Source organism: Haliotis rufescens, unplaced genomic scaffold (assembly GCF_023055435.1).
Source record: "Haliotis rufescens isolate VD_foot unplaced genomic scaffold, xgHalRufe1.0.p SCAF_22, whole genome shotgun sequence".
In the NCBI taxonomy this organism is placed as follows: domain Eukaryota; kingdom Metazoa; phylum Mollusca; class Gastropoda; order Lepetellida; family Haliotidae; genus Haliotis; species Haliotis rufescens.
Window position 1 is genome coordinate 12,600,050 of NW_025963913.1, and position 13,527 is coordinate 12,613,576.

At 41.7% G+C, this 13,527-nt stretch overlaps 1 protein-coding gene across 4 annotated transcripts in view; it reads right to left on the minus strand.

Annotated features, from left to right (window-relative positions):
- LOC124118554 (cilia- and flagella-associated protein 54-like) overlaps positions 1 to 13,527 on the minus strand; it is a 93,432-nt gene that overhangs the window by 16,385 nt on the left and 63,520 nt on the right. For 3 of the 4 annotated variants that reach the window (XM_046480727.2, XM_046480726.2, XM_046480724.2), the window contains 10 exons: positions 13,094 to 13,279; positions 9,408 to 9,669; positions 7,851 to 7,917; positions 6,307 to 6,507; positions 5,866 to 6,129; positions 5,615 to 5,766; positions 5,010 to 5,137; positions 3,468 to 3,635; positions 3,100 to 3,280; positions 2,525 to 2,539 (listed from right to left, as the gene is read on the minus strand). In XM_046480727.2, the coding sequence (XP_046336683.2) occupies positions 2,525 to 2,539; positions 3,100 to 3,280; positions 3,468 to 3,635; positions 5,010 to 5,137; positions 5,615 to 5,766; positions 5,866 to 6,129; positions 6,307 to 6,507; positions 7,851 to 7,917; positions 9,408 to 9,669; positions 13,094 to 13,279 (1,624 nt within the window). The remainder of the gene's footprint in view (positions 1 to 2,524; positions 2,540 to 3,099; positions 3,281 to 3,467; positions 3,636 to 5,009; positions 5,138 to 5,614; positions 5,767 to 5,865; positions 6,130 to 6,306; positions 6,508 to 7,850; positions 7,918 to 9,407; positions 9,670 to 13,093; positions 13,280 to 13,527) is intronic. The other variant, XM_046480725.2, reaches the window with a different exon arrangement.

A 13,527-nucleotide genomic window follows, 5' to 3' on the forward strand; every position in this document is an offset into this window, starting at 1 on the left:
TGAGAGACAAGTGACGCACTGAGGCAAGTTAAGGTGACATAACAGTGATGGTGATGTGAGAGATGAACCAGTGATCAATCTCTTTAATATCAGATCTTAGTGCTCACCCACTCAAAGATATGAGGACATCCCAAAACTGGTCATGTCAGAATGACCTTTCTTGAACTTTGACTAACCTGTGAAATGACTAACAAGAAGTTGACATTAGCTCATCAGAATGCGGCTTTCTCACACTTTATGGCACAAGTTTCAAACTGACGATTTCCATTTCCGACTATGCTTTGAATAATAGTTTGACAAAGTTCTCCCTACAAATTGAACAAAAGAACATTCTGAAATGACCAATATTGTTTGGCAGTACTTCCAATGGGCTATGGAAGGTCTCTTCCATTTCAAATGTGTATCCCATTGAAGCGAGAGAAAGACAATGATATTGACGGACCCAGTCATACAGCCCTTAACTGTCATTTGGAATACCTCATGTTAATCTTTCCAAGGTTGCATCATTGAAAACACAAGCTGACTGTCACTTTACTGATCTGGTAAGCAACGCTCTGATAGGTCGGATTAAAGGTCATTCTGACGTGACCTTAATGGGATGTCCTCTGACCTTTGTCTTGGGGTAGTGAGAAATATGATATGATTTTAATGAGATTGACCAGTGATGGAACAGTGATGTGATAGAACTGATACAGTGAGAGATGATCAACTGATGAAACAGTAATGTGAGAGAATTGATACAGTGAGAGATGATCCAGTGATGGAACAGTGATGTGATAGAACCGATACAGTGAGAGATGATCCAGTGATGGAACAGTGATGTAAGAGAACTGATACAGTAAGAGATGATCCAGTGATGGAACAGTGATGTAAGAGAACTGATACAGTGAGAGATGATCCAGTGATGGAACAGTGATGTAAGAGAATTGATACAATGAAAGATGATCCAGTGATGGAACAGTGATGTAAGAGAACTGATACAGTGAGAGATGATCCAGTGATAGAACAGTGATGTGATAGAATTGATACAGTGAGAGATGATCCAGTGATGGAACAGTGATGTAAGAGAACTGATACAGTGAGAGATGATCCAGTGATGGAACAGTGATGTAAGAGAATTGATACAGTGTGAGATGATCCAGTGATGAAACAGTTATGTAAGAGAACTGATACAGTGAGAGATGATCAAATGATGAAACAGTGATGTGACAGAACTGATACAGTAAGAGATGATCCAGTGATGGAACAGTGATGTAAGAGAACTAATACAGTAAGAGATGATCCAGTGATGGAACAGTGATGTAAGAGAACTGATACAGTGAGAGATGATCCGGTGATGGAACAGTGATGTAAGAGAATTGATACAATGAAAGATGATCCAGTGATGGAACAGTGATGTAAGAGAACTGATACAGTAAGAGATGATCAAGTGATGGAACAGTGATGTGAGAGAACTGATACAGTGAGAGATGATCCAGTGATGAAACAGTGATGTGAGAGAACTGGTACAGTGAGAGAGGATCCAGTGATAGGACAGTGATGTGATAGAATTGATACAGTGAGAGATGATCAAGTGATGGAACAGTGATGTGAGGGAACTGATACAGTGAGAGATGATCCAGTGATGGAACAGTGATGTAAGAGAACTGATACAGTGAGAGATGATCCAGTGATGGAACAGTGATGTTAGAGAACTGATACAGTGAGAGATGATCCAGTGATAGAACAGTGATGTGATAGAATTGATACAGTGAGAGATGAACCAGTGATGGAACAGTGATGTGAGAGAACTGGTACAGTGAGAGATGATCCAGTGATGGAACAGTGATGTGAGAGAACTGATACAGTAAGAGATGATCCAGTGATGGAACAGTGATGTAAGAGAACTGATACAGTGAGAGATGATCCAGTGATGGAACAGTGATGTAAGAGAATTGATACAGTGAGAGATGATCCAGTGATGAAACAGTGATGTAAGAGAACTGATACAGTGAGAGATGATCAAGTGATGAAACAGTGATGTGACAGAACTGATACAGTGAGAGATGATCTACTGATGGAACAGTGATGTAAGAGAACTGATACAGTGAGAGATGATCCCGTGATAGAACAGTGATGTGATAGAATTGATACAGTGAGGGATGATCCAGTGATAGACTAGTGATGTAAGAGAACTGATACAGTGAGAGATGATCCAGTGATAGAACAGAGATGTGAGAGAACTGATACAGTGAGAGATGATCCAGTGATGGAACAGTGATGTAAGAGAACTGATACAGTGAGAGATGATCCAGTGATAGAACAGTGATGTGATAGAATTGATACAGTGAGAGATGATCCAGTGATGGAACAGTGATGTAAGAGAACTGATACAACGAGAGATGAACCAGTGATGGAACAGTGATGGAACGGTGATGGAATGGTGATGGAACGATGATGGAACGATGATGTAACAGTGATGAGAGTGGAAGTGAGAGAGAATTGTCTCAACAGTGACATGAAGAATGCTTAAATAAACATTTACCTGCGTTGCCATTCCCTGGAAGATTTAATATATCATGGTTTGAATATCAACATGTCATCTTAACCCTTTATCTTCGAGATGCTATTGGCAACATTTCCTGATTGAAAATGATCAACAAATAAACAAACATGTACTCATATTATAGAATTTGTTTCAAGTTTGAATTCTGGGCTTGAAAATGATGAGTAGATGTGCATGGTATAAGATATGTTTATGTTTTAATTTTATTATAAATCACAACTTCAATCAACAAAACACATTAGTTGCATCCCACTGCACTGCCAGTTGAAGCAGTGTTACAGGTTGTGATATTATGAAGCAAGATATATATGTATATGCACAAACAATGCTTCACTGTGATAGGTAAATCACTCCAAAACAACAGTACGCCCTGCTTAGTATAACAAGGTATACACAGACTATGTTGAACTAAATATCTTTGAGATTAGTATCTTCAGAAATTTGTTTGGATGTAAGATGTCAGATAAAGAAGGTACTCGGGAAAGTAGGATACAAAATACCACAGAGTCTCAACTGTATCCCACTCTCCCTATCTGACCACATCATGGTTTTACCTGGGTGGTGGAGGTGTATCTTTCTTGGCTTGAAAGAGCCCAGAGTTCTGCAGCATCTTGAGAGCAGAAAGCACAATCCGTGCTGCAAGAGGTGCATGGTGCTTCTGACGAGCAATGGCTGCCTGCTCGAGTTTACACAGAACCACAAGCTCTAACTCAGCGGCTGACAACGATGAGAGTCCTGTTGTCATCAAACACAGGTATTACAGGATGAAATTTTTAAATGTATGTACAATATAAGTCATATCAATGTATATATGAACCGCCTATTCTTAGTAACTATAAAATAACGTTCTCAACCTTAAATTTAGCACTTATATGTCAGAGTGTCACAAGTTACACAAAGTAAATCACAGTGACCACTGAACCTGCTTTGTCGTTCTCAGCATTCTCAACGATGACCTCGGATATAGTCGACACCATCTTCTCCGCCACTGACAGCAGCGTTCCCTTCACTGCGTCCACTGTCATAGATTTCTTGCTCTCGGTGAAGCGGCGACTACACCCACCCACAGTTTCATCACTGTCCTCATCAACTGCAGCAAGAATCACATGGTCATTTCAGCTGGACATTGACCATTAACAGGCCGACCTTGTCAAATTTGAGAAAATCTCATGGGAAGAAGGTGACACCTCCCAATACATTATCAATGAAATAACGTTGGCTCTACTCCTATGTGTAGTGTAATAAAGCCCATTCCTTGTGCTTCAACTATAATAGTTCAGGGCAAAGCTATACTTTATTACACTACACAAACGTTCAGAGCGAACTTATTACTTTCTAAGACATTGAATTTAAGACTTACCTTGTGTTTACTTTTTGGAAATGGGTTTAAAATTAAACTGACAGGCTTTTCCATCTGCCGGTAATTGCCTGCACCCATACATTAAGAGACTAACTATGTTGTACTCTTAAATATAATAAAAAAACACTAAAATGTTTGTTTATGGTTAAATTAGTTATTAGTTTTTATTATTATCAGTTCAGTGTGTGATCCATCATCTCATCAAGTAATCAGTAGAATACAAATATATTCAGTAAATTTTAAGAAACAACAGTCAAACACTGTTGTGTCGAAGTTAAATGGCCGTATGTAAGTACTTGGAGTTTTCCACAGTCGACATAACCAAAAATGATAAATAAAGAAGGAATACGCTCGGACCAAGCTTTTACTTCGAGACAACCGTAAGTTTGATACATCAAAGTTCGACACAACAGTGATTCCCTGTATTTCACTGATCACTAATATTGATGTGTATGCACCATCTTGATTGACATTAATGATAGAACATTGTTAGATTAGATAAGTTAGATTAAGGGGGTGGTATTTTGAACAGGAGCATGATGTCAGCCCATTATGACGTAACTAAATAGTGTACCGAACATCAACAAGTTACACTTACATAAATTTCCCAATATATCTTCATTCAAGTGATTATCATTGCACTAACATTATTTTAAACGTTTCATCTCTTGAAGGTTAAAAAGTGAGGTACTGTTTTAATGAAAAGGATGGGTGCATTTAGTTGTCACACAATTGAACATTGTGTTTCTTATGAAACAAATCACCAAACGAGTTTGTAATAGTGTTGCAATACTTCTACACTCAGTGAAACTTCGTATACATGGTCACCTACAAAACATCTAAATATATCAATGGATGCTGCAAAAAGTGAGGTGTCCGGAATCAACAGACCAAATCTGATAATCAAGTTAACTTGGATTTAAACCCAGAACTAGGTGATACTAGTACATTTGGGAGAGGCAACTCTGCATAGCCCACTGCAGCTCTTTTAACCACTGGTAACCTGTATTCTACATGCCCATCAAGGCAATAATACCATGGTTTGTCTGACAAACAACCACTCTAACCAATTCCCTTCCCCTGCATTAGGTCTGAAGGACATACCATCTCTCGGGGAGTCGTGTGGGGACCTCATGGAGTACTGAGACAGCTTGGGGCCCCTACTGCCCAGCCCACCACGGGATATGGTGCTGATAGTGCGTGGCTTCATGTAGACCTGGCCCTCCAGCAAGCTGCAAGTATGTGGATCATGACGTCATACAGAAGTTGACTACTGCTGCAGATGAGACAAGCCACTGCAGATCCCAGGCCAACCATAGATCTGAGTGTTACATATATTACAGTTGCAGAGAGTAGAACCGAGAAAACCATTTGGTCCTGGTGTCTCCTACAGTGGAATTTGGTCCTGGTGTCTCCAACAGTGAAATCCTGTTCATCAGGACAGTAGTTTCATGTGACATGGTGGGAATTAAAAAAAATCTGTCTGAACAAATTATGTATACTTTGCAATATCTGTTTAGTTTCAAGTAGTCCATCCCAACTGTTTCATTCATTCACATTTAATGACTTAGATTTATCTGATTCTGGCAACATCTGTCAATATATATGACTGCATACCCTGATCTATCATTTTGATACGTTTTACTTATATATTAAAGCACCAGATAATGAAGAGCAAGATAAAGTGCTCTGTGACAGTGTCAACCTACATCACATCCTCAGCAGCAGGCAGGACAGGGATAGTGTTGGCTATGGTTACAAAGAGGTGAGCCTGGACGATGGAGAGATGGCAAGTCATGTGAGGCCCATATAAGGTGCCCAGACTGGACGATAGGCGCTTGTCCAGGACAGCCTCTATGACCTGAAGATGTTACATAAATCATTTACTACATGAAGCACACAGATTAAATACTTCACAAGGATGACTCATAGTGGTGAGTAAGAATGGAAATTTTCTTACCCGGAGATTGACTCGGTCTGTGAGAGGCTTGGCAGTGTTGAACCTGATGGAGCTCATTCGAGACTCGACCTGTCTGAAGTTGCTGTCTCCTGTGTGGGGAAGACGCTCACCATGTAACAGTCTCTGCAGTGTGATGAAGGCCTCCGTGTACAGGCTCAGGTCAGTCAAGATCCGAACCTTCAGGATCCGGCCATCCACAGTTCGCTGCAGATCTCGACACACAAAGGTGGTGAAATACTGGTATAAGGTCAACAATGGAAGAACCTGGCAAAACAGAAAAACAATTCTCATAAAAAAACAACTGCTCATCATCTTCATCTTTGGTAACAAAACTCTGAAATATGCATGCAAGACAAATGTTCAGTTGACCAAAACTTAAAATGGACAAATATTATAGTCAAGCATAAGCCATAATGTGAAAGAGAGAAAGACTTCACTTACAAAGAGGTTGTGCTTTCCTCTGGAAAGTTCTTCAGTCACCCATCTCAGTGCAGAAACAAGTTGTCGGCCATCACAGCGGAATCTGTCAGACAGGAAGTCAACCCCTGGTACAAGGTTTGTGACCTCACAACCTTCACCCACCTCGTACATAGCATAATCCCGGTCAGCAGTCGGGTGAGGGAGAGATGACCGGAACAGTCCCTGAAACAGAGTGAGAAATCACAGTGGAGCAAAGGACGTCTACAAAACACATTCTAACCAACTAATCAAGAATGTTGTCTTGTTGAACACAATCATCCTTCCAATATACAAACTGACTTGTTGATTTAGGTGTTTTGTGTGAAATGCAGTGTAACCTTGAACTGTCACTTTATAGGTCTTACCTTGAACTGTCACTTTATAGGTCCTACCTTGAATTGTCACTTTATAGGCCTTACCTTGAACTGTCACTTTATAGGCCTTACCTTGAACTGTCACTTTATAGGCCTTACCTTGAACTGTCACTTTATAGGTCTTACCTTGAACTCTCACTTTATAGGTCTTACCTTTAACTGTCACTTTATAGGCCTTACCTTGAACTGTCACTTTATAGGTCTTTCCTTGAACTGTCACTTTATAGGTCTTTCCTTGAACTGTCACTTTATAGGTCTTACCTTGAACTGTCACTTTATAGGTCCTACCTTGAATTGTCACTTTATAGGCCTTACCTTGAACTGTCACTTTATAGGCCTTACCTTGAACTGTCACTTTATAGGCCTTACCTTGAACTGTCACTTTATAGGTCTTACCTTGAACTCTCACTTTATAGGTCCTACCTTGAACTGTCACTTTATAGGCCTTACCTTGAACTGTCACTTTATAGGCCTTACCTTGAACTGTCACTTTATAGGTCTTTCCTTGAACTGTCACTTTATAGGTCTTTCCTTGAACTGTCACTTTATAGGTCTTACCTTGAACTGTCACTTTATAGGTCCTACCTTGAATTGTCACTTTATAGGCCTTACCTTGAACTGTCACTTTATAGGCCTTACCTTGAACTGTCACTTTATAGGCCTTACCTTGAACTGTCACTTTATAGGCCTTTCCTTGAAATCTCACTTTATAGGCCTTACCTTGAACTCTCACTTTATAGGTCTTACCTTGAACTCTCACTTTATAGGTCTTACCTTGAACTGTCACTTTATAGGCCTTACCTTGAACTGTCACTTTATAGGTCTTACCTTGAACTTTCACTTTATAGGTCTTACCTTGAACTGTCACTTTATAGGTCTTACCTTGAACTGTCACTTTATAGGCCTTACCTTGAACTGTCACTTTATAGGTCTTTCCTTGAACTTTCACTTTATAGGTCTTACCTTGAACTTTCACTTTATAGGTCTTACCTTGAACTCTCACTTTATAGGTCTTACCTTGAACTGTCACTTTATAGGTCTTACCTTGAACTCTCACTTTATAGGCCTTACCTTGAACTGTCACTTTATAGGTCTTACCTTGAACTCTCACTTTATAGGCCTTACCTTGAACTCTCACTTTATAGGCCTTACCTTGAAGAAGAAGCCAGACAAGAAGCAACATTCCATTTGCAGTCCAAGGTCAGAGGTTAACACATACCTGTAAACAAATATCAATGGTAAATAGCAGTTTCACATGTCAGCTCAAAGTACAAGTGAGAGTATGTGAATCTATCAAACAAAGTAAGCATGTATTTTTATAACCTTGTACAAAGTCAAACCTAACTACTGAACTGAAGCAATGGATTTTAATAGAAGATTTACTATCAAATGTACCAATTTATTCAAACGTTCAACTTTCTGAACCATGTTAGATGCCAGTATGTGTCCCTGAACACAGCCCCGTGTTAAACCTACTGTGCCATGTTAGATGCCAGTATGTCTCCCTGAACACTGCCCCGTGTTAAACCTACAGTGCAATGTAAGATGCCAGTATGTCTCCCTGAACACAGCCCCATGTTAAACCTACTGTGCCATGTTAGATGCCAGTATGTCTCCCTGAACACAGCCCCATGTTAAACCTACTGTGCCATGTCAGATGCCAGTATGTCTCCCTGAACACAGCCCCGTGTTAAACCTACTGAGCCATGTCAGATGCCAGTATGTCTCCCTGAACACAGCCCCATGTTAAACCTACTGTGCCATGTCAGATGCCAGTATGTCTCCCTGACCAAAACCCCGTGTTAAACCTACTGTGCCATGTTAGATGCCAGTATGTCTCCCTGAACACAGCCCGGTGTTAAACCTACGGTGCCATGTTAGATGCCAGTATGCCTCCCTGAACACAGCCCGGTGTTAAACCTACTGTGCAATGTTAGATGCCAGTATGTCTCCCTGAACACAGCCACATGTTTAACCTGCTATGCAATGTTAGATGCCAGTATGTCTCCCTGAACACAGCCCCGTGTTAAACCTACTATGCAATGTCAGATGCCAGTATGTCTCCCTGACCAAAACCCCGTGTTAAACCTACTGTGCAATGTTAGATGCCAGTATGTCTCCCTGAACACAGCCCGTGTTAAACCTACTATGCAATGTTAGATGCCAGTATGTCTCCCTGACCAAAACCCTGTGTTAAACCTACTATGCAATGTTAGATGCCAGTATGTCTCCCTGAACACAGCCACATGTTAAACCTACTGTGCCATGTCAGATGCCAGTATGTCTCCCTGAACACAGCCCTGTGTTAAAACCTACTGTGCCATTTAAGATGCCAGTATGTCTCCCTGAACACAGCCCCGTGTTAAAACCTACTGTGCCATGTAAGATGCCAGTATGTCTCCCTGAACACAGCCACATGTTAAACCTACGGTGCCATGTCAGACGCCAGTATGTCTCCCTGAACACAGCCCCGTGTTAAACCTACTGTGCCATGTCAGATGCTAGTATGTCTCCCTGAACACAGCCCCGTGTTAAACCTACTGTGCCATGTTAGATGCCAGTATGTCTCCCTGAACACAGCCACATGTTAAACCTACTGTGCCATGTCAGATGCCAGTATGTCTCCCTGAACACAGCCCCGTGTTAAACCTACTGTGCCATGTTAGATGCCAGTATGTCTCCCTGAACACAGCCCCGTGTTAAACCTACTGTGCCATGTTAGATGCCAGTATGCCTCCCTGAACACAGCCCCACAGTCCACATCTCTTGAGCAGCTCCTGGCTAATGTCATCAGGTCCCTGCAGCAGCTCACGCCAGGAGTGGAGAGTATCTGTGGTGTTGAGCACAATGTCCAGTGAGTCTGACCAGCACCTGTATGCTCCTCTGATGTTGCCAGTGTGATACAGCACATTGCCTAGTTCCCTCATGGCCTGGGAAGCAAGACCTTTCTGATTCTTTGCCATCAACATGTCTAGAAAACAGAAAGTTAGTAATACAAAATTGAAAACTGCCTTGTAACACTATAGTGAGTGAGTGAGTGAGTGAGTGAGTGAGTGAGTGAGTGAGTGAGTGAGTGAGTGAGTGAGTGAGTGAGTGAGTTGGGTTTAACGCCGCTTTTAACAGTATATCGCGGCGTGTCAGCTTAATGTGGGAGGAAAGCCCGAAGTGATGCAAGTCTCGGATGTTTACCACTTCGGTGAAACCCGAGAGCACGGGTATAGTGCTGACAAAACTAGAAACATAATCGGGGCGAACCAAAATTCGAACCCACAATCATAGGTTTCTGGCGTGCCCAAGGGACGCAACTCTGCATAGCGAATCGCGGCGCCTTAGACGATTTGGCCATCCGTGCCCCCTTGTAACACTATAATGTTGTAGTGACAGGTTTTAAGTATTTTTTGCATTTGCCATAATAATATAATTTTTTCAGATTTTATTATCAGTCATGAAAATAAACATTCCATAATCAGAATATTATGTTTTTTTTTATATACTTATCCTGCATTACATATTGTACATTGTTCTTGCTAATGAAGTTAGGAAACGAATGGCAATTTATCAGGAGGCAGGACAGACCTTCACCGTCTAGTCTTCCAACCTGAAACTCCTGATGACAACTGTCTACTCTGGTATCACGGAGAGCTTCCGGTCTTGAGCAACAGCAGAGATGGTATTGATGGTGGACAGGTACGTAGCTAGGTACATTTAATGTCATGCAGCCCCCTGGCGGGTGGTCTGTAGGTCTGGGCTGCTCTCCTTGTGTAACCCTTAGCCTTCTGCATATGACCCAGGCGTGAAGTTTGAACTGGAGACGGACAGAGGCAATGGCTGTGATTGGCCTACTCTGGAAGCTTTAGAAATAGTTTCCTAGCGACATACATGTAACAGAGACAAGAACCAGATGAGTTGATCTTTTGGATCACCTTGGGCAGGATTGCTGGTGGAGGGAATGCATAGGTGCTGAGACCTTCCCATTCTCTTGCTACAGCATTGACGGTCCAGGACTAAGGGTCCGGCATTGGAGACATGAACGTCGACAACGTGTGTTTTGTCATGAAGATGGATGCACTCTGAGTGTAGCTTCCACATGGCTAGGACATTTCTGCACCAAGGCGTGTATATATCTGGCCTCCAACGGAATCCTGTCTATTAAGTTGTAGGGTCGATCCCTGCTTGTTGATGAACTAGACGACTGTTGTGTTGTCTGTGGCAATCATTAGCTTGGCGTTGGTGAGCCCAGTGCTGTACTGCCAGGATGACAGCCTTCAATTCAAGTTGCTTATGTGCCACTGTTTTTGTTCTGGAGACAACAGCCCTGAGGCTGTCTGGTCCAAGAGTTAGGCTCCCAAAACTTGGAGTGATGCTACTACCAATAGGTGAACGGACACTTTGAATTCTGTCAAGGAGACACCTTTTAAGGTGTGCGATGAGATTAGCCACCAGTCGAGGTATTGGTCTGGGGGTGGGGGTGGGGGTGGGGTGGGGGGGTGTCTCTAAGCGTGTGAGGAGATAGCTGTGTTTTAGCGACTTCATTACAAAAGGGTCCCCAAGAAGAGGAATCCAATTTTTTCCAAAACAGAGAGTGTCTTCCCCCTACTGGTGAGTCACGGATTGGGACAGCTTGGGGGGAGAGTTCCCAGTCATGACTGTCCCCTGGAGAGTCACTTCTTTGATCCTCTCCTCTCAGAGAAACTGCATTGGCTTCAATGGTTAGATCCACCTCTGGGGTAGACACCACAACCCTTGCCATGAAATAAATCCTTATCTTGTCTTTCCTTAGCTCGATTCTTAAGTCAGAGCGCAGCTGGTAGCTGCCCTGGCGGAAAGAGTCAATTCAGTATCCAGGGATGAGATCTGAGAGTTGGGAGATCTTAAGAAAGCTCACTCTGGTAGAACAAGTCATCCTTCCATATTGCAAGCCTTTTGGGTCTGCTCCTTGTTTGGGGGATGCTGCTGTAGGAGGAAAATCTGCAATCCAAGGAACTATATCAGAGTAATGGAGGCAGGCATGAGGTTCCTCCTTATCGTAATCAAGATCTGTGGAAGGCGCTCGCTAAGATATGGATGACCCTGATTTCCTGCGTCTGGTTGGTGAGTGGCTGTCCGGTGAATTCTAAATGCTGCTGCCTGAGCTGACAGACTTTGGAACTGTCCAATCACTTGAAGGGCCCATGTAGGAGGTGCATCCTGTACACTGGGAGGTGCCACCGCTGAAGGCGCAGTCATCTTAATAAGCTTGGTCAATGTGTTAGGCCTGGGCAAGGCCGGCAGTCAAGGCAATGAGGAGGCAGTGGAGTTGTCAGACATTCTGCGAAATGCTTGTTGTTGTTTCCTCTTGGTGATGACTCTGATATAGGTAAGGCAGTCTTTTTAACAGAGGGAGGCACACTCGGTCATGAAGGTCATGTTGGGCAAAAAAGTTACTGAAGACGCTGATAGATCGCCATTCATTTCTAGTTAGGACTTGATTAATAACAGCAATGTGCAATTTGTAATGCATGATAAGTTGAAAATAACTGCTTTGTCAGTCACAGTCTTAGTCTTATTTTAATATATGGATTTTTATACCTTCAACATTACACTGTTAGTAACAACACTTATATTTTAGTGTAGCAGCCACACAGTTTCTCTTCAAACCCTTTGTCTTTATGGCCAGCTTGGATAACCAGTTAAGTTCTACACCTAACGTGGCAGGAGGTTAGGCATCACTCCATATATACCCTGGAAGTTGTACAGTTGTATCCATATATTCTTTTGTCTTGGGGTATACATGTATTTGTTTACTACTGTTAGGATATGCTTATGTATAAGTAAAAGTAAATAAACACTAGTATGGTTGTCTCCGGAATAACTAAACATTGTATAACTAAAAACCCATGTCTGTTAGAACAAGGGAAATAGTTCTATGGATATAGCACTTCTTTATTACAATGAATGCGACGTTTCAGTGTAGATACTAACAATGTTATCAAGCAAGTGATGTACAGACATGTGAAGTAGGAAGGTTATATACATGTGTATAATTGATGTTTATACAAGGTTGATGATTGTTCATCATCCCAACTTCTAAATGCTGCTCAAAGAAGTCATGTCTGTTAGCTTTTGGGAATGAAGGAAACTTCTTGATTATTCATATCAACAGTCAAGTTTTTGTAGTTGTCCGACTACTGTAGTCATGACTTTAATTGTCTATTTTTCACAGTGTAGGACAAGGCCACACATTTTTTATATTTTTTTGTTTCACGGGTCCGCTGCCCCTACTGAAAAGCAACAAATATATAAATATATAAATAAATAATTTTCAACCGACCTTCGGTGAAAAAGCTGGAATAAATCCTCGTAACATAAAATATAAAAAGTGATACTCCATATGAAAAGAATTCCTTTAACAATACCTATAGTTTTTTCATAAGATGAGATGACAGTTCCGAGCTGTGAGCGTGGTACTGGTGATGTCTGGATGTCGCTGACAGACAAGAAGTCCTCCTGGCTCAAATCTGGCGCCATCGTGGGTTGGGGATGAGCTGTGTTGGGCATAAACTCAACCTTGGATGGAGACTTGCTCAGAGGTGCTTCAGATGCTGCAGGAAATAATTAGGCAGTCTTAAACAGCGCTAATAATATCTCATAATTCTGATGATATCTGTCGGTACCTTTTTGCCTCATTGTTTCTCAATTAACAGTCACCCTGTAACTTGGGACACAAGATGGCTACAAAAGCATGACATTCGTCAATTCAAACAAATCAAAGGAAACAAATAAATTATCATAAGCAAATACATGTATAATATCACTGTATTTCTATCAAAATCAATCTGAAATATAGTTT